At 35.5% G+C, this 21548-nt stretch overlaps 1 protein-coding gene across 8 annotated transcripts in view; it reads right to left on the bottom strand.

Moving 5' to 3' along the window:
• The window catches only part of LOC124422067, a 154428-nt gene that overhangs the window by 74978 nt on the left and 57902 nt on the right, over nucleotides 1-21548 (bottom strand). For 7 of the 8 annotated variants that reach the window (XM_046957995.1, XM_046957991.1, XM_046957993.1 and 4 more), the window contains 7 exons: nucleotides 18819-18996; nucleotides 16791-17070; nucleotides 13588-14078; nucleotides 9402-9645; nucleotides 7759-9235; nucleotides 6969-7680; nucleotides 6110-6625 (listed from right to left, as the gene is read on the bottom strand). In XM_046957995.1, the coding sequence (XP_046813951.1) occupies nucleotides 6110-6625; nucleotides 6969-7680; nucleotides 7759-9235; nucleotides 9402-9645; nucleotides 13588-14078; nucleotides 16791-17070; nucleotides 18819-18955 (3857 nt within the window). In that variant the 5' untranslated portion in view covers nucleotides 18956-18996. Of the gene's footprint in view, nucleotides 1-6109; nucleotides 6626-6968; nucleotides 7681-7758; nucleotides 9236-9401; nucleotides 9646-12216; nucleotides 12761-13587; nucleotides 14079-16790; nucleotides 17071-18818; nucleotides 18997-21548 lie in introns of those variants that run through there. The other variant, XM_046957998.1, reaches the window with a different exon arrangement.

Raw genomic sequence — 21548 nt, 5'->3', positions numbered from 1 at the left:
TTAAATCTACGATCCACGTATGTACGTATCTAATGTTTCGATTCGTGTATCTTATATACCTCCATATAGGAAATCCGTTCGTACGTCTTCGTAGGGTTATATTCGGCCGACCACCTGTCGCGCAAATTACGATCCGTAGAAGATTAATGTCGTTGGCGCTTGGAGCAGGATCGAGTCGCGGAATATAATAATGGAGGGCCGAACCAAATCGATTGCCGTAACATCGATCAAGAAATACGTCGTAGGGCGCGTGCGCTTTGTCCATCCATTACTCCTACTACTACTACTACTACTACTACTATTACTACTACTACTACTACTACTACTACGATTACCACTACGCATACATACGTACAAAGAGAAAGATAGATAAATAGATAGATAGAGGAATAGATAGATAGATAGATAAATAGATAGATAGATAGATAGAGAGAGAGAGAGAGAGAGAGAGAGAGAGAGAGAGAGAGAGAGACAGAAACAGAAAGACAAATACAAATAAACGTACACGCTTACGTACGTATATACGTACTTATCTACGTAAATATATACCTAATCCTATTTCACAAACAGTTCACCTACGTTTAATACTTACGAGTAGATCCGTAATAAATCGATGTTTGTTAGTTATTATCATAGCGATACTCATACGATAATCGTATCATTTCGTTTCGTTATAATTACTACGATAAAAGAGTATTGTAAACTGTTTGATAAGTACCATGGCATATATGCAAATTCGTCTACTATATGATACGTACTACTAATTAGGTATAACCGACGTAACTACGTGCATATGTATGCACGTATATACGTATACATGTATTTAATTATTTATTTCATATGTATATGCGCATTACGAAAAATCATTCGTAATTTTCGTTAATTTTTACGTAATTTAAAAGCAAAAGAAAATGGGGAAAAAAACAAAATATCTTTCATTTCGTTTCAATGAAATTTTTGAATTACGTATATTACAGACTACGTATCTATGCATTCATTTTATTATTATACAGTTGCACTGGTTATAAAAGTAATTTATCAAGGATCAATAAAATACTCGTAGAAGTTACGGTAATGTAATTTACCAACTTATCCAAGCTCTCTCCCTCGTCCACCTCCGATCCAAGCATAAACCCAATCCAACTCCCAAACCGCCCCAATTCATTCCCCATTTTATCGTTTACGCATTTTCTCTCTCTCTCTCTCTCTCTCTCTCTCTCTCTCTCGTTCTTTCTTCTTACCTTTTCTTTCTTTCTTGTTTCTTATTTTTTTTTCTTTATTTCTTTTTTTTTTTCTCCGATCACTTATTAAGAAATCCTAATGAAATTCATCGGACGAACAAAATCGTTAATATTATTTTCATTGCTCGAAGAAAGAAAGAAAGACGTAGATATAAAGTGTAATACCCTAACGTAATGATCGTGAGTTCGTCGAAACCGGTCATGTCTTCTTGTCGAGTATACCCACGCAATACTCCCACGTATCCGGTATCATCGAGACAAAGAAAGAAAAAGAAAAAGAAGAAAAAGAACAGGAAGAAGAAGAAGAAGAAGAAGAAGAAGAAGAAGAAGAAGAAGAAGAAGAAGAAATACCGTTTTTCTATTTTTATTTTTCTCTTTACTTTTTCTTATTTTCTTCTTTTTTCTTTTTTCTTTTTTTTATTACTATCATCTCATTGGTCTCATTTGGTATATCACGTACGAGATGAGAATAACTACGACGATATTAAATCATAAGAGATAGATAATATTTATTCGACGAAAGAATAAATAAAGAAAAAGAAAAAGAAAATAAACTATAATAATAATAATAATAATAATAATAATAATTTCTCGGACATACGGATTATGGAAAATCGAACTTATTCCTGTATTGCTCTTTCGTGTGTACTTTTAGTCGCTCTTGACGTTCCTAGGGAGAATCGATAGAATACACACACATAGATATATACGCACATATATTCTCTCTCTCTCTCTCTCTCTCTCTCTCTCTCTCTCTCTCTCTCTCTCTCTCTCACCCTTTCACGTCAGAGCGTTTCAGTTGAAACGATGGGTCTATCGAGCTCTGTCATTGGGAATCTAGACATCCGCGTTCTACTATATCGTGATACAGGCAACCGGAAAGAGCCTTGTGTACCTTCCATTCACTCCTATTGTCCTTTATTTCAAAGGAAAGCATCGAGTAGGGTCACTAATGTGAAATATCCAAGGCGAATTTCTACTATTTTCTCTTTCTCTTTCTAATCTCTCTCTCTCTCTCTCTCTCTCTCTTTTGCTCCTTACTCTTATCTGTTTCTATGATAATTAACGTCAACGTAAATGAATAGTTATTTACATACTTATACTTTCTAAATGTCTAAAGAAAATTCCTATTTGTATATTATTAATGATAAATTATAATAATTTTTGTAATATAAATTTTTAATAGAGTAAAGAAGAAATTCATGTTGTTGTCGTTTAGAACGAAAGTGATCGATCGAAAGAAATTTCATCGATTGCCTTAGTTATCGTTCCAGGCCGACATTGTACCGATGACGACAACGAAAACGAAAACGAAAACGAAAACGACGGCGTTATCTCACGCGTCGATTGATTTCAACGCTGCGCGATTCAATGATTTATGCCTTTTCATAATGGAATCCGTCCGATCGAACTCTTGAACGTATTTTCAACCGAACGACGATTTGTTGGGTTAAACGAGCACGTTCCCGGTTACCGAATCGAATAACTATGCGAACGTGTTCGTAAAATGGAGGTAAAAAGAAAAAAAAGGAAGAATGGAGAAAAAGGAAAATAGAAAAAAAAGAAAAAGAAAAAATTGAATTTCGCGTTCTGAGGAAAAAGATCGATCGATTAATCGCAGTGATTTATAAAGATTTAACTTGACATATGTATGATATATACGTATATATGTCATATGATATAATGCTATATATATATATATATATATATATAATATGTACGTATGTATGTGTGTATGTGTGTTTGTGTGTGTGGTAATAAACAAAATTAAAAAAAAGTATTATTCACGTATAAATATATATTGTGATATATAATATTCGCTAACATAAAATTCTTGACAGCTCCTTTCGAACACCTTCTAACGGTAGTTACATAAGCGAAAGCAAAACTAAAGTTCTATCGTGCTGTTGAACCGGCTGTTACATCCAGATAGGTATATACAAGTCTGACGTATATATCTCGTTGAATCTTTCACAACTTATCTTCGTAAGCTATAATTTCAGTAACGCTGGTATATCATTGAAATAAACATGCTGCTTCTATAGTAAACTTCGAATAATTAGACTCATTATAAAACTTCCATAGATCTATTCAATCTGACATAACGCAATCACGTTTAACAAATTTATCAAACATATATATATATATATATATATATATATATATATGTATGTATATATGTATGTATATTTATATATAATATTGTAATATATGTTATATATAAATATTGTATGGATAATAATATAGAATGTCCATTAGGATTATAAAAACTAATGATTATTTTAAAAAAAAAACAACGAGGCGAATCAATTTTGTCATTTTCATCCCTGTTGCCATTTAACATTTTCAAATTTTAAGGATATTTTTTTAAGGTTTAATGTTTTATCCCCACTTAGATGATATAGCTACGAAGTGGGTGAATTTATGATAAAGGCTTGACGCAACGATATAGATAAAACAAACGCGATAATTTTTCTCGAAATATTATGAATATACAGAACGAAAAATAACTTCTAGGATTGTACTGAAATCTAGTGACATTTATTTTCGACAATGGAACAGATCCTTGACATACATAAATTCACCCACGTTCACCCTCGTCGCCGTTTAAAATTTTCGAAAGAAACATTGTTACCTTCCCTCTTTCCTTTAGGGTTAAAACAAGATGACTGAATTTCAATGGGGAAAAAAAGAAGAAGAATAATAAAAATATACAAAAAAAAAAAAAAAAAAGAAAAAAGAAAAAAGAAAAATCTCTAGATATCACAATAATAACCAATGGTAACGTTCTCATTCGATTCATACGAAATTTATCAATTTGATACGATAAATGACAAATATTTTTCATTTTCTTCGAATTTAAAAGAACCCTTTAATATATTCTTACGTTTCATCGAAAACGATTTATTACGATATTTAGATATGTGATCGTATTTATGTTGATTTTCAAGTGCGACCCGAATTTCGTCGTTTTGTCGTAGTTAATCGAACGACCGCCGAATTAACTTGTGAGCCTCTAACGAACTTAATCGGATTAATTAACGCGAAGGTAGAGGCACTTCAACGACGAAGAGACACAAAGAGTGAGAGAGAAAGTGAGTGAGTGAGTGAGTGAGTGAATGAATGAGAGAGATAGAGAGAGAGAGAGAGAGAGAGAGAGAGATAATTAAAGAGAATATGAGAGTGATAGATAGAGATAGGACCAACACGACGTATCGTGTGTCTCGTACGGTCGATGAGACGTTCATGACGTTGAAGGTATTATCTAAATGAAGTCATTTCGTAGTTCGGAACAACACGCCGATTTAAACTTTCAACGTAGAAACAACGTAAAGAGTGTGTGTGTGAGAGAGAGAGAGAGAGAGAGAGAGAGAGAGAGATAAAGAAACAAAGAAAGAAAGAGAGGGAAAGAGAAACAAAGATCAACGTATATGTATAATCGCTTAAAGTTTTATCGCGAAGTACACGAGGCAAGCTGATTTAATACGCTTCGGAAAATATTCTAATAGGATGATATATCTTGGTTAATAACTATAATAACGCTTAACTCGTTTCAATTTTATTCGAAACATTATATTTTATTTTTCATATTATCGTATACACAACACACACACTCACATACACACAGATATATATATATATATATATCGTGTTTCTCTTATGTTTTATCGGAACTCTCTCTTTTTTTCCCCACACTTTCTCTCTCTCTCTCTCTCTCTCTCTCTCTCTCTCTCTCTATTTCTCTCTGTGTGTGTGCATTTATTTGACTTTTATTCGATTTTATTCGATTTTATTCTCGATATTATCGCAGCGCAGTTAATTCATCCATTTAATGAAATTCGAGATGTTTTATATATATATATATACAGTGTATATATATATATATACAGTGTATCTCGTTTATTTTGAAAAATAGAATATCTCGTGTACGGACTTGAACGTAGAAATTTTTTTTTTTTTTTTTTGTGATTCGTTTGGTACGAAATGGCATATCGTATGGTGCCAATTTTTTTTCTCTCTCTTTCTTTTTGGGTCCTTATCTTTTTTACAAGTCGAATCAACTGGCAATAATCTCAAAGACAAATATATTTTTTTACAAATGGAACTGCATATATATTTTCTTTCCTTTTCTTTTCATAGTTCGATGCCATTCGTAGAAACGAATTTAATAACGTTCCTTATAAGATCATTTATTATTTAAAAATGTTATAGATTAATATTATAAATTAATTAATTTCTAAGGAGTATATTCGTGTATCGTAATTTGCGAACATGTTAGGCTGCATGTTGTTTATTAAATAAGGCCGAACTTCTTACGAAATAAACTTCATTTACTTGACTAAGGCAATTTCAAAAGTATAAAGGGGAGATAAGAATACGAACGATACAGGGTTATACTTCTTAGAAACTCGTAAAATTATAATATAATCAGACTTTGAAATTTCCTTCATCCATTCGAGTTATAAAAAAGGAAAAAGAAAAAAGAAAAAAAAAACAAAATTGGCGCAGAACGATGTGTCAGGTTCATATTAAAAAAAATTTTTTTCTACGTTCAATCCCTCACGAGATATTACAATTTTTCCAGATTAATGGAACACCCTGTATATTTATACAATATATATAAATATATATATATATATATATATATATATATTATATTTATACAATATATTATACTATAATGTTTATATATAATATATATTATAACAATATATATATATATATATATATATATATATATATGTATATAAATACGATTTCACAGTAATAAAAATATAATCTAAAAACAAAAAACAAAAAAGAAAAAAAAGAAGAAAAAAAGAAGAAGAAGAAGAAGAAAATAAAGGAACCTAATAATTTTCACTTACCTATCGGTGTTATGTGTCAAGAATGATTTTGGTAAAGATAGAGAGCGCTGATGTGGATCCAAGGACACGTCGCTGGTCAACGAATCCTCTCCTCTGGTCGGTGCACTTCCAGGTCTGGACAACATTCCATCTTTCGGTGGTACCATCAACGTTTTCAGAGAACCGATCACCGCGTCATCCATAGGCGTAGACGTGCCCGAACTTTTTGCGTTTCTTGGGCTCTTCGTCACCGTACGATCCGAGGTAGTCACCCAAATGTCACTGCTCGAAGATGATGACGTGCTCGAGGGCGAAGCCACTTGACCGCTTGGTGACCTATTCAAATTTTTACCACCTTGAACCGGCGACACTTTTCTTTCTTTATCACACATTTCGAAGCTACCGACGAGTTCAGATTTTTTGTAAACACGATGACGATCTCCTCTTTTGTCTAAACTACCGTTAGCATTGCCTTCCTCCATAGGTGACCACCGATTGGGCTGCTTCAATACACTCTTTGGCGGTCTATCTTGATATCTAAGTAAAATAATATATTATAATTTTGTTAAATGTATTTTTTTTTCTTTTTCTTTTTTTTTTTTTGAGAATTAACATCGAATCTTTCCTTTTTCTTTTCTTCTCTTCTTTCTGTTTTATTGTTTTCTTTTTTTCTTTTCTTTTTTTTTTCATACATAAATTAAAATAAAATAAATTAAAAGTTTGTAATTAAAATAAAAGTCAACACGCGCAATATCTCCCTCTCAATTCTTTTTGCTTTTTTCCTTTTATTATTTTTCTTTTTCTTTCTGTTTTCGTTTTCTTTTTTTTTTTTTTTCCAATATTATTACATCATCTAACGTGTAAATAGACATAAATGTACCTTTGAACATTCAAATTATTCTGTTGTTCCCGACTGGTCCTACTCTTTCTCGTAGTTTCTCGTTCCCTATAATCACGATCGTCCATTCTTTCCAAAGAAGCAGGCGAGGAACATGCGCTACCACGATTCACATGAGTACCAGTGTCCATTGACAATCTTTGATGTGCCGGATAACTCTGAGATACTTTCATGAAGACAGGCGCTTGATTAGGCGAGTAAAGTGTATTTCTTTGAGAGCAATGCGGCCAGAAATCGCAAGTACTGCTGTTACAACGTAACTTTGTGTCAGGACTAACAGAAAAATCTTGACTCGAACAAGTTGGATTGGCGTTCGGTGTAGTGGCACCTCGTTGAAGAGTCCTAGGTCTTCTACTTTGTTGTTGTTGTTGTTGTTGTTGCTGTTGTTGTTGCTGCTGCTGCTGCTGCTGCTGCTGTTGTGGTTGTTGTTGTTGCTGTTGCTGTTGCATCGAGGTGTTATTACTCTTTTGAGATTGCTGTTGTTTCGAAGATATGAAGTAGACGTCGTAGGTCGTTTGATTGGCACGTCTCTGTTCTTGGCCATCGTCTCGACGTTCATCATGGCGTTCGTATCGACTAGTTAGAAAGTTTCGTGTTATCGCACGACTTCGAGTACCATATAGATATTCCGTGACAGCTTCGGCCTCGCGAAACAGCTCCTCGTTAAGGGCATCATCCGTCGATTGAACTTTTCCTGAAATAGACGCGAATCGTCGATTCGATCTTGATAATCACCAAAGACCAAACGCAATAATTATATATTTTTACTTACTGTTCTGTAAAGTATAACGTTTGCTTCTCTCGTTTCCTCGCTCGTTTGATAATTTGATCATCATTCGATGAGACTCGTTAGATTCTCGGGAATGATCTCTAATTGTTTGAGGAGCCGCGCTCGGTGATCTCTTCTCCGGAAGTTGTAAACTCCTGGATCTTCTCACTCTAGATTGTAGAGAGTCCGGAGATGCCTGACTAGTTCTCGCACTCTGATGCTGCCTCGATGCATTTCCACGTCTAAAGTGATTAGGAGTGGGCGACCGTCCTTGTCTCTCGATGCTACTCGAAGACGACGAGGAAGAGGTAGGAGAATTAAATGACAATTGTTTACCAGACTCGGAAGATCCCGGAGATCTTCTGAGCCCTTGTTGGGTCCTTCCATGATGACGAGTTTGCCTGTTAGACGGTGAGATTCTTTCGCCATTAGCTCTTATAGATTCCGTCGACGAATTCAATGCAGCTACAGGTGAGGATACTAAGCTAAGATTTAACGACGAACTAGGATTATCATCCTCGTCGCCGTCCTCGTATCCTTCGACCGATGAATCCGTGTTCTCGGCTAACCTGGGCATCGCTGATCTCGTCACGCAACTGTCCAAACTTCTGAAGCCCATGGACGAGGAGGACGATGACGAGGATTCCAAATATCTTTGGACAAACTGAGATCTTCTAGAGGACGACTGATCCTCCAAAGATTTAGCTTGCGCCATTCGATAGTGTTGTTGCTGTTGTTGTTGTTGTTGTTGTTGTTGTTGTTGTTGCTGTTGCTGACTGGTACCTGCTAATGTTGCGTTTAATCTACGCCTGGACGGTGCATTCGCGGATTTCCTCGAAGAGGATGGCAAGGAACTCCAATTGGTTTGAGGTGGCGAAGGAGGTGGACTGATGATATCGGTGTCGATTGCGTTGGATCTTGGCAGGAACGGTGCTTTCCCGTAATTACTACGTGTAGCGATATGCCTTGAGGAGGATCTCTTAGCGACGGCGTCTTGAAAAGCAGGCGGTGGCGAAATGATAGGAGTTATCGAGGGTGGTGAAAAGGATTCTGGTATACTACGGGGAGACGTGCAAGCACTTGTACCACATGACTCGTAATCTTGACCATGCAAAGCGAGATAATCCGGTCTTTGACTGTCCAACCTCGAAGAGAAATCTTGGGGACACTTTCCTGGCTCGCTGTTACTGCAATGATAGTCGGCCAATTTGACGGCGGTCCTTCTCGGTAAAGAGAGATTACCACCGGTGCTCCCGGACAAGCTACTCTCGTAATTTATTCTCCGATTCTCGTCCAATGATCTCTGTTGTACTTGGACCCAACCAGAACGACCGAGGTAAACTCCGTCGACCTCTCTGTCGCACCATCTAACAGGCGACAATTCTCGGCTGCAATTGCCACTGATGAAGAGCTCTCCCGAGGTCCCAGCGGTGCCCGATAAGAAGGCATTAGCGGCTTCTCGACGACGGGAATTCGATACCTGACCGTGATTGTAAATCGGACGTCTCATCAATGGACACGAAAATGTTATCCTTTTCATTTTTTAAAGTTTCTCAATCTAACTTATAATCCATGCAAAACTTATCATGCCATATTTAATCGTCCAAGTATATTATCGATCGATCTTGGAAACGTGAGAAACTCACCTGACCATGGCTCTCCTGACGATGTTGCTTCAAACTTGACGTCGACGACGACGTATCGTGACGTTTCAACGAAGGAATCGAACTACCACGTGTGTAAGAGCCACGATTGCTACCGCTGCTCGATGACTTGCCTCTTGAACTTATTTGACTCTTGTTACTGCTTACGCTATAGGCTGATCCTTGCGAGCCGACCTCCCAAGGATCCGACGCGTTGCAGAGATGCACGATCGATAAATTCGGACCTCTGTGAAGTATCGAAAAAGAATAATCCATTTACCTAAGTCTTCTTATTTCTTGTTATTCCTTTCTCTCTCTCTCTCTCTCTCTCTCTCTCTCTCTCTCTCGCTCGCTCGCTCGCTTTATCTCTCTTCTCCGAAATCCGTGGTACGACAAAGGACGCATAAAAAGTACTATTTAGCCTGAGGTCTCGTTGCACACAACATACATATGTGTGTATATATATATATATATACACTCACATTTACATACATGGATAGATACACACAGACGTTACTCTCGAGAAAACTCATACGAATACCCGACTTTTATCGGTGTTCCGCTTTTTTTTTCCTTTTCCTCCTTCTCTTTTTATCCCCTCCACTTCGCTTTATTACGAGATCGTGCGCTGCACGGTAGAGCCAGAGAATATACACTCTTTTCTTCATTTCCCAACGTTTACGCTCTCTCTTTCCCTCTCTCTCTCTCTCTCTCTCTCTCTCTCTCTCTTGTAATCTGCATATTCATAGGGGTGGTACGTTAATGCTACTGTACTAGAGACCGAAAAGAGTAGTAGGAAGGGATGGGCTTTTCCGAAATCAACGTAATAACGATGATCGATTGATGGATTAATCGATCGATCGATCCGTCGATGTCTCGATTGGAATGAAATACACATTGAAGTGGTAGCTCGTTTCGCGGAGGACGATTCCTGTTACTGATCATTTTCAAATACAGTCGTCGATAGTTATCTCGATGATAACTCGTTCCAATGTCGTTCGATGATTCCTCTCTCTCTCTCTCTCTCTCTCTCTCTCTCTCTCTCTCTCTCTCTCTCTCCATATCCATCAATTTATCCGCATCTATCTATCTATCCATCTATCGAAATGATCCGACATCTCTCTGTTTGCTCACGTAGATATCCGAAGAACGTGGAAGATGAAACCATCTCCTTTCGTTTCAGAGAGCCACTTGTAAATATTCATAGAAAACCTAAGAGATCGTGATATACCTTAGAAACAAGGAACGCCGCCAAGTCGTACGGCAAATAAACAACATGTCGTGGGAAACACGGAAGGGTGGAGGGAAGCATTTATCTTCCTTCGAAACGTCCACAAAAGCTAATCCTTCTTCTCGGAGATATACGATACATTGGTACTATACAACATATATATATATATGTGTGTGTATGTTGTATGTATGTATGTATGTATATATATATATATATATATATACATATCCTTTGAGATTTGAAAATATACGAGAGGCTGATGATACTTTTCAACAAAAGAAATGCGAGCGATCCTTTAACTCGAATGTTTATCCATTATCAATCTTATTCACTATTCTTGTCTCTTGAAAAATTCAATTTCATTATTTCTTTTTTTATATTTCTTCTTTCTTTTTTTTTTTCTTTTAATTCGAACGATAATTGACTATGACAATTATACTTTCATTAATCTTAAATAACGACGACGATGACGACGACGACGACAACGACGACTACGAGATACGATATACAACTTGACACCTACTTGAATTACGTTCGTTTAAAGATGCCCATGATTAAGGAGGATGAGGAGAATGGAGAGGAGAGTGAGGATGAGAAGAAAAAGAAGGAAATAGATAATAAGTAGATAACACTTTTGATAAGTAGCCTTCAAATTGATTCACGAAAGCAAAAAGAATAGATTCGTATGGAAATGGAATCCTAAGCAGGATTTCAGTGAAATTACATCTGTCAGAAATGTTGGATAAAATTATACTTTGGTTGCCATAAAAGAAAGAAAAAAAAAAAAAGAAAGAGAGAGAGAGAGAGAGGGAGAGAGAGAGAAAGAGACAGAGAAAAAGAAGAAGTGGATTAGAGTTCGCTGCTTTAAAATAAAATTTTGTATCTCTTTCTACGTGCTCGAATGTAATTTCGTACATAACGCAAAATCATATACGAAAGTGTGAGAGAAAGAGAGAGAGAGAGAGAGAGAGAGAGAGAGAGAGAGAGAGAGAGAGAGAGATGAAAACTAATGAAATCCCTTTGGAAAACGTGAACGTGATGCAACGTAATCCTACAAATTCTAACGTCGGATCTAATAAATAACGTTCTAGTAAAAATAGAAAAAAAAAAAAAAGATAAATAAAAAAGAAAAATCGAATGGAAACGAAAGATAGAGATAGATAGATAGAGAGAGAGAGAGAGAGAGAGAGTGAGAGAGGTTAATAAATTTCTTTCCTTCCTTCCTTTCTTTCTTCCTTTCATTCGGAGATACGAAATGCTACACAATACATTGCATATGGATAAGTCGAAAATATTATTTCACCGAACATAGTATCATTTAATATAAATGTACATGTGTGTACATATATATATATATATATATATATATATATATATATATATGACCAGTTCCAAAAATGAATATATCGCGTGGGTCGATAGGACAGGTCGCTTAATATGGTCGCAAGCGTACGGACGTCGACGTCGACGACGACGACGACGACGACGACGACGACAACGACGTACACACGTTCTCTATTTCTGGACATTTGATATAGGATAAAAGTTTGTTATTATAAGAATTACCGATTAAAATATTATATTTACCTTTTAACCGACATACTCATTCCTCTTTTTCTTCTCTTACACTGGATGCACTTTGTTTAATATATTACGATCGAGCACACACATTATCCTTGATTTCGTTTTCTTTTATTTTTACATATACGTATATACGTATGTACATACACATACACATACACACACACACACACACACACACACCACACACGTATATTTTTTTTCTTCTTTTGTTCACGTTGTGATTAAAAGAAATATCGAAATACGAACGACACTTGATACTTAACAATATTTTGTTGTTGTTTCTTGTTGTTTCTTCTTTGATCGTCAAACAATCAATACACAAACGTACACTCTCTTTCTCTTTCTCTCTCTCTCTCTCTCTCTCTCTCTATCTCTCTCTTTTTCTCCCCTTTTTTACCTTCTTTCGGAAAGGACTTCTGCTTCTTCGAATATTCAGCTCTCACTCCGGTGAATTTTAAATTTCACTGTGTAAACAAGCTACGCTCTCGGCGAGTGAGATCAACGTGTACCGAAGAAAAAGAAGAAGAGTAGAGTGGAGTAGAGAGAGAGAAAGAGAGAGAGAAAGAGAGAGAGAGAGAGAGAGAGAGAGAGAGAGAGGAAGTGGTTGCTCGTAGGGCTCTATCGATCTTCATGAAAGTTACATCGGACCAACGGAGTAGTCTACACGATGTACGACGCAGAAGTGGATAAGAGAGAGAGAGAGAGAGAGAGAGAGGAGAAAGGGATAAAGAGAGGGAGAGTAGAAGAGAAAGAGAGAGAGAGAGAGAGAGAGAGAGAGAGGGAGTGAGAAAGAGAGAGTGGGAAAGAGAGAAGGAAGAGATCTCGTCGAGTTTACACCGTACGAATTAATTCCTATTTAATGCTCCATGCTTCGAGAAGGAAAATCATCGTCCATTGGGATGAACCCAAAAGCTGAGATAAACTGAAATTTTTGGTCGTAACTTTTCTACAAACGTACCTTTTACTTATTTCTTCCTTCTTTTTTCAAATGTCACTTCAATTTATCCCATTCTCTTTTTCATCTTCTTTTTCTTTCTCTTCTCTTCTCTTTTTTTTTTTTTTTTCTTTCATTGTTGAATTTAAAGAAAGAACAAAAAAAGAAAATCTAGGAGAAACACGGCGATATAAAAGAGAGAAAGAGAGAGGAAGTGATACACACACACACACACACACACACACACACATATACATAAAGGCACGATTGTTTTTTTTTTCTTCTCTTCGAGTATTTGTACGAAGCAGGAAGAAAAGATACAGATTAAGAGAAAAAAGAAAAGAAAAAAAAACAAAAGAAAATGAAGAAAAAAGGAAAGGACAAAATACGCGTTTAAAAAAATTATTATTTAATGGAACACATTATATAACGTGGTTTACCTGTCAACACGCGTAGCCGTATTACCGATGTCACCGGTGTCGGTTGCTGGACTGAGTCTGCGGGGTGGGAGGGCAGGAGCCTGGCCCGAGGACGAACTCGAAACGGGCCCTCCGATTACGCCCACCACGTTACTGGGCCCACGTGTGCCCTCATCTGCCGAGTGTTGCCGCGAGGATAGGGAACTTTGTAAAAGCCAACGTCGTCCTGTGTTTCTCACTATCGAACCTGTTGTCGTTGAACCTGCCGTTGAACCTACGGCGCTTGATGATGTCCCTGAGGAAGTTGTTGAAGCCGATGGTTGTTGTTGTTGTTGTTGTTGTTGTTGTTGTTGTTGCGGCTGTTGTTGTGGCTGTTGCTGCTGTTGCTGTGGTTGTTGCTGTTGCTGCTGTTGTTGCTGCTGCTGCTGCTGCTGTTGTTGTTGCTGCTGCTGTTGTTGTTGTTGTTGCTGTTGTTGGTATAGTACCAAATTGCCACTGTCCAACGAAGTGCTCTACGATTAAAGTTAGTCTCTATCTTCATACAAGTTGTTTCTACTTTTTATTATTATAATAATTTTTTGGATGATGAGATAATGTTGTTTAATATATATATATATAAAAAAAAAAAGAAAAAAAAAAAGAGAGAGAGAAAAAAAAGAAAAGAAACGTCCCAACTAACTATTCTCTTTCCACGGATAATCATTATCATTATCATTATTATTATTATTATCATCATCATCATCATCATCATCATCATCATCATCGTCGCAAAGTCGTTCGCTTGAAATGAAGGAAAAACGTAGTCCGAGACGAGAAAGGATGAACCGTCTCGAATCGATTATAGTTTGCTCGTCCGTCTTGGAATAATTGAAAATGCAAGAGAGAAAAAAAGCAGGCGCCTCGATCTAAATGCGATATTAGACGAGAAGAAAAAAAAAAAAGAAGAAAAAGACAACAACAAGAACAATAACAACAACAACAACAAGTAGAACAACAAAAAGAAGAGAAAAAGATATACAACTTTCTCCCTTTCCTCATTTTGTATATTTAAAACGTATGAAAACTTTTTCTACTCTTTCCCTTCGTTAATTGTTCTCGCACGATGTGCTTCCATTTTCAAACTTTAATTATATTTCGGTCATTTAGTCGGCGCGATAGGCCCGATAAAATTCCAGTATAGTAATTAACTCGAGTCCGACCGAAGAAAGGTTTACCTTCGATCGAGTAAGAGTAAGAGCAAGAGAGAGAAAGCGACAGAGCGAGAGAGAAAGAGAGTGAGAGAGCGAGAGAGAGAGAGAGAGAGAGAGAGAGAGAGAGAGAAGTTTTAATTGTTTCCAGAGAGGAAAACGTGAAGTAGTCAAAGGCGCCATAATTTTGTGGGGCTTGGATCTTAAAACAGCACTCGAATTCGAAGTCAAGGCAAGTCCTGGCAAATGAGTGAGTAAGTGAGTAAATGAGAAAGAGAGAGAGAGAGAGAGAGAGAGAGAGAGAGAGAGAGAGAAGTTCGGTGAAAAGTTGAAGCTACTCGAGGGTTCGAGCAGAAATGCTGTAATGGTTCTAAAAGGCCTCTTGGTTTCTAAAACCATAAATGTGTGTAAACGTTTAAATGTGTTGTAACCCATCGTATATATAGAAGGTAGATATAGGTATAAGGTATAGGTATATGTAGGTATAGGTGTATAATTGAGCGCCATTATCGTGACACACTATACGACCTAAACGCGTTCATACGCAAGTGGAGAGTCCTCTCCCGTACGTCGTCGACGCGAGGTCTGCCTCTACTTCCAAATACGGTTATAAGCAAGCACGTAGAAGGCTGCGACGCTACGCTACGGCAAAGACCAACCAACAAACCAACCTATCAACCAACCAGCCAACCAAACAACCACCCAACCAACCAGACGGCCAACCAACCAACCAATCGACCGGCTACGCAACTCTTTTCGATGAAAGTATTTTTATCTTATGGTCATAACGTCGTACCGCGGTGAAGAACTCGTCCATCGACCTGCCTTCTTGCTTACTTGCTTGCTTGCTTTCCTGCCTGCCTACCTACCTATCTACCTACCTAACTACCTACCTATCTGCCTGCTTGCCTGCGTGCCTACCGAGAATCGAAGAGAGATTTACTTACTAGATCGTTCGTTATATGTAACTATGGTAATTCGAAAGAATATACTTCAGCGTTTTCTCAAATTAATTAAATAGGCGTCTAACGATATCTAACACTTGTCAATAGGTGTTCCATGAGAAATAATGAAAATTAATATTATTTTATTATTTTCATCTATTTTCCTTTTCCGTTTTCTTTTTCTTTTTTCTTCTCTTTCTTTCTTCATCTTTTCTTTATTAAAATTTTAAAACGAACGTATGTTTGTTCTTTTTTTTTTTTTTTTTTTTTTTTTTAACAAATATTATATTTTTTGTTTGGTCGATTTATTTATTATTTATATATTATATAATCATATCCTACGAAAGGATCGTAAGTGTCGATCGGTTAATTTTCTTTTTTTTTCTTTTCTCCGTTTGTTTCTTTTTTTTTTTTTTTTTTTTAGATTTGTCAAGTGTACCAGAAAAAAGTTTGGCAGCGAATAAATGAATCTAATATTTTTCTATTTTCTAAGTTTTTTTTCTTTCCCCTTTTAAATTATTTCAAATAAGCATTCAACAATTTTTAATTAATAGTAATAATATTATTATATATAAAAATTTATATATATAAAAATTTTAGGATAAACGTTTCTTTTTTTTCTCTTAAATCTTATATTTACTTGCTTGATTTATTTATCATTGATATATATATATATATATGTATACTATTCAATAAAATAATTATAGGTGTTCCTTGATCGAAATTTTTTTAGATATACGAATTTTTTCGTCGTAGAAAAAAAGAATTCGTTAGGAAATAAATGAATCAAATTTATCTCCTTTTTTCTCTTTTTGTTTTTCCATCTAAATTACTTCAATTAAATATTACATCAAATATTAATTAATTAATTACTTAATTAATAATAAATAATAATCGAATCTTTACGATTGTTCAATTTAATTAATATACTTTCCTACAACTTCTATTAATTCTCAAAAATAAATTATTACATGTCCGATAATAAAATAGGCACGTAATTTTTCGAATAGAAAATAATTCAAATAGAAATGACGATAAACATAGAAGCGGTACGTTTACATAACGTAGAAAAGATTAATGACTTAACACTTACGTTCAAATGATTCTTTCTCAAGGTAATCGTACTGTCCTGCAAGGATCCTCGTGAATAATGTCTCGCGAAGACCTCAACGAGTCTGGATCTACTAGAAGTTGGAGCATTGGATTTCGATTTGGTTGTACCCGGTGGTGGCGAGCCATCGGTGTTTCCAGATAAATTCGGATTACTGCTCTTTCTTTCGGGGAACACTAAGTGTTCTATGTTAGGCGTGTAACCTGGATCGCTTCTAACGATGTCCTGAAGTGTAACACGTCCTGTACTTGAGCCGCCATTGCTAAAAAAAAAAAAAAAAAAAAAGAAACAAAAATAAAACAAAAAAAAGATAAACGATAATATTTGAACGAAGCGACGAAGGGCGTTGAATAGTTAAAACTATTTTCGATATATAAATATAAATATGTACATATATATATATATATATATATATATATATATATATATATATAAAGAGGGAGAGAGAGAGAGAGAGAGAGACAAATAGAAAACATATCGTAAATATATTTAAATTTGTATATATATATATATATATATATATGTATATATATATATAGATAAATAAAAAGCATGTATACATTATAAATGTATTGTTAATGAATTTGTAAACAGGAACGTTTGATGTTTATGATTAATTAAGGAAGAACGATCGATAACGGGAACGTTTCTCTTATATTTTGCGTGTAAAAGAAAAAGAAAAAGAGAAAGGAGCAAAAAAGGAAAAAAAAATAGGATCGACTATTCATTCATTCATCGGTCACGGCTTTTTCTAACGTATTCAAAATGCATTAGAGACGCAAGGGTATAGAGTGGAATACAGGATGCGAGAAAAAACGGCCGCCAACTGGGAGACAAAAGCCACGAGAGGTAGCGAATAAAGAAGCGAGGAGCTTGCTGGTAGATAGATATACTAAAAGCGTTGTGCAAGCACGCGTTCGTACAGACTAACGAAACGCGTGTACGTGTGCGCGCACATATATATATATATATATATACACACACACACGCATATACATACACATACACACACGTGTAACCGGTTAGCTTAAAGGGGGTTAATTATGCAGAACGGTGAAAACCGTGGGCGGTTTACAGTAAGCCAATTTATGCGGATACTATACCGAACGGGCTGGCTTGCCTCTCTGTAGCACTATGGCCAACTCAAAAAAATGTTCAAGTCGATTTAACGGGTATAATGAAAAAGGAAAGTTAACGAGCAACGTGTACTAAACGTGTATGGAACTATGATTTCTAACATTATACGCTTATCTAACGAAAAGGATTATCGATTTTACATTATCAAATATTATTCGATCGATATCGTGCAAAAATTGTTATATAATAAATATTCATCAATTGTATTTATTTATCGATCAACCGATCTTATTTATTTTCCCATTGTGTATTAACGTTTAATCTTAATAATTTCATTAATGATTCGAAAATACGTACATTTAAAATTAATTCGACAAATAAAGATGATCCACGTATATATGTATTTACTTATGTATTTATTTATTTATATAAGTATGTATGTATATATATATATATATATATATCCATAATATTACAAATATCGATAATATTTAAATAACGAAAATAACGAAAATAATCCATAAATATTTTATACGTGTTTAAATGATACTCGAATTTCAAGGATTCGATCATATTGTACGGACAAAACAAAATCGCTGGTCGATTTTATATAAATAGAAAATATTATGTGTCATTGTTGGAGTCAATGTTAACGAGTGAAATATAAACAAACGAACTTGTCATTGGATCCTTGATATTTTACTTTAGTGAATCTTCGTAATCTATCTTCTTATCATCTCGTCATCTCCCGAATTAGAGGATAAAGGAGACGAAAGAAAAAAGAAAAAATAAAGAAAAGAAAAAAAAAGGATAAAAAGAAAAAGGAGAGCGAGAAAGAGAGAGAGAGAGAGAGAGAGAGAGAGAGAGAGAGAAAGAGTGAGAGAAGGTGGATGAGTGAGGTGGGGCGGAGGGGAAAAGGGAGATCTAACCAACCTTGGTGAAAATCCATGGGATTGTCTTTGACCGCGTCTCTTGCTGCTTCCACGACCGGGCTTGATGTTGGTAGCTTCGGCGAGTTGCAGCAAGCGGCTGCGATGCTGTCGCAACAACGGGTCCTCCCGACGATTCATTCTATCCTGCGCATCTGTAGTACTCCTTTGCTTCCTGCATTCTGCGAATCGTAAATCATCCTTTATTCTTATATATTTATATATATATATATATATATATATACATATATATGTCACCTGTATATATGTGTATGTGTGTGTGTGTGTATACAGATGATACATGGGAAAAAAATATAGACTATTTTTTATATTTTTATTTTTCTACGATGTAACATCATAATCACTCTCTCTCTCTCTCTCTCTCTCTCTCTCTCACTCTTTCTTAATTAATCTGCTACCTTATTATTAATTGCTCGCAATATATCTTCTTGAAATGTTCTTAATAAATTAATAAGCTTTATTGAAAAATTATTATTATTATTATTATTATTATTATTATTATTATTATTATTATTATTATTATTATCATTATAATATATATATATATATATATATATATATATATATGTATACATATAATAATAATTTGAAATAAGGATCGTTTGAACCACTCTCTACTAGGAAACGTCATTGCCATCTGTTTAATCGGTTAGAGATCTTACTTGACATCTCTCACACCTGTCCTCGATTTATCTCCTTCACTTTGAAGTCGCGTTACCGAAAAGCTCTTTCCTCTTTGTTCCACTCTTGGAAGCAGTTTCGTATCGACGTTATTTCCGCTCTTTGCGCACAGTGAAGAACCTCTTTCTGTTTCACGGTCGAAACGATTTGCCTTTACAAGTTAGAGAGAAAGAAAGGGAAAAAGAGATAGATAGATAGAGATAGATAGACAAACAGACGGAGATGGAGACAAAGACAAAGACAGAGAGAGATAGAGAGAGAGAGAGAGAGAGAGAGATCTCAGAATCTTTACCATCTCCGTTGATAAAATTTGCAGTAAACTAAGTTGCTCTGACTGTCCGAGTCATATTCATAAAGTACCGTGTCTAACTTGTTCGGCGTCAAAGTGGAATTAAAAGGGAGCTTTCTCGCCGCAGGCTTTCGTCTCTCTCTGTCTCTTTCTATCGTAAACCCATATGAACACTCCCACGCTTTCTCTCACTCTCTCTCTCTCTCTCTCTCTTTCTCTTTCTCTCTCTCTTTCTCTCTCTCTTTATATCATTTTAAATTTAACCGAGATGCAATTTGTAAATAAAAAGATAAATAATAATAATAATAATAATAATAATAATAATAATAATAATAATAATAATAATAGTCACAATAATAATGACGATAATAATGTTAATAATAATAAATTACAAATGACTTTCCCGTACTATCGAGTACTATTCCTCTTCCCTCCTACCACCCTTCCACAGAGTTTTTACGTCGATATATAATCCTCGAACGCGTCGAAACGTAAATCGCATTTCATTGGCGACCTCATGAAAGTCTCGTTTGTTTCTTTCCTCATTTCGAGCTCGATATCGTGGAAACCTTTTCGTTTGCTTTTTTCTTTTGATTTTTTTTTTTTTTCTTTTTTTTTTTACTCGACAGACGTCTCCTCGTCGGATATCAAATTAAACTCCCTTTTACTGTTGTGTCAATTATAAAAAATGTTACACGGATAAAATATATCATACGTACGATTTTAATTCAACAATCTCTTTTCTTTTTTTGTTTGTTTGTTTGTTTGTTTGTTTGTTTGTTGAAAACAAAAAATAAATAAATAGAGAAACAAAAGATCAGCGATACATATATATATATATATATATATAATAAAGACAGACGACCGTGTAAATACGTACACACATATGTCTCGAGATTTTGTTTACCTTTGAAATAAATCGAATAATAGTAAATAAATGAAAGGAGGGAGAGATACGTATGACAATACGTTCTCGTAATTCGTGGGGAAAAAAAAAAAAAAAAAAAGAAAAGAAAGAGAGAGAACAAAATTATGTGCCTTTGAAAAATACGTATTTTTTAATGAAACAACCCTCTCCTTTTTTTTCTTCCTTTAAACACGATGACGTAGAAAAATCCCTTTTGTGTAATAAAACGAATCGTTAAAGAATCTGACAAACTATGTATCCATCGTTTTAAGAATCCTTTCCTTCGACGTTCTAACACATACACACACTCACATACACATACAGAGAAAGAGACAGAGAGAGAGAGAGAGAGACAGAGAGAGAGAGAGAGAAAGAGAGCCATATATATACACACACACGAACACTTATGCATGAAATTGTATAATATATATATATATATATATATAAAGGAAACTAGGTTGCAAAGACTGGCATATCTCTCGCATGGAACTCGATTCGTTCACGTTTGTTCAGCACCCTGTGTATAATGGAAGGATGGAAAAGAGAGAAGGTTGGAGCCCTCTGGCAAAAGTCATCACCGGTTTCGAATATCGCTTTGCCGACCGCAATAGCACGTAATAATTACATCAAATCCGTACGGGCGAGCGTGCGCGCACGAGAAAGAGAGAACGACATTATACCTCTACCTCCACCTCCACCTTCACCTCCACCCTCATCCCTGTCTCTCTCTCTCTCTCTCTCTCTCTCTCTCTCTCTTCCTCAAACCTTCCCCTCTATCCCTCCGTTGAAACTAGGTCGTACGCGAATGTTGATTATATATATAAATATGTCGTCAA

The sequence above is a fragment of the Vespa crabro genome, chromosome 2 (genome assembly GCF_910589235.1).
Source record: "Vespa crabro chromosome 2, iyVesCrab1.2, whole genome shotgun sequence".
In the NCBI taxonomy this organism is placed as follows: Eukaryota; Metazoa; Arthropoda; class Insecta; order Hymenoptera; family Vespidae; genus Vespa; species Vespa crabro.
This window is presented reverse-complemented; position numbering and strand designations above follow the sequence as displayed.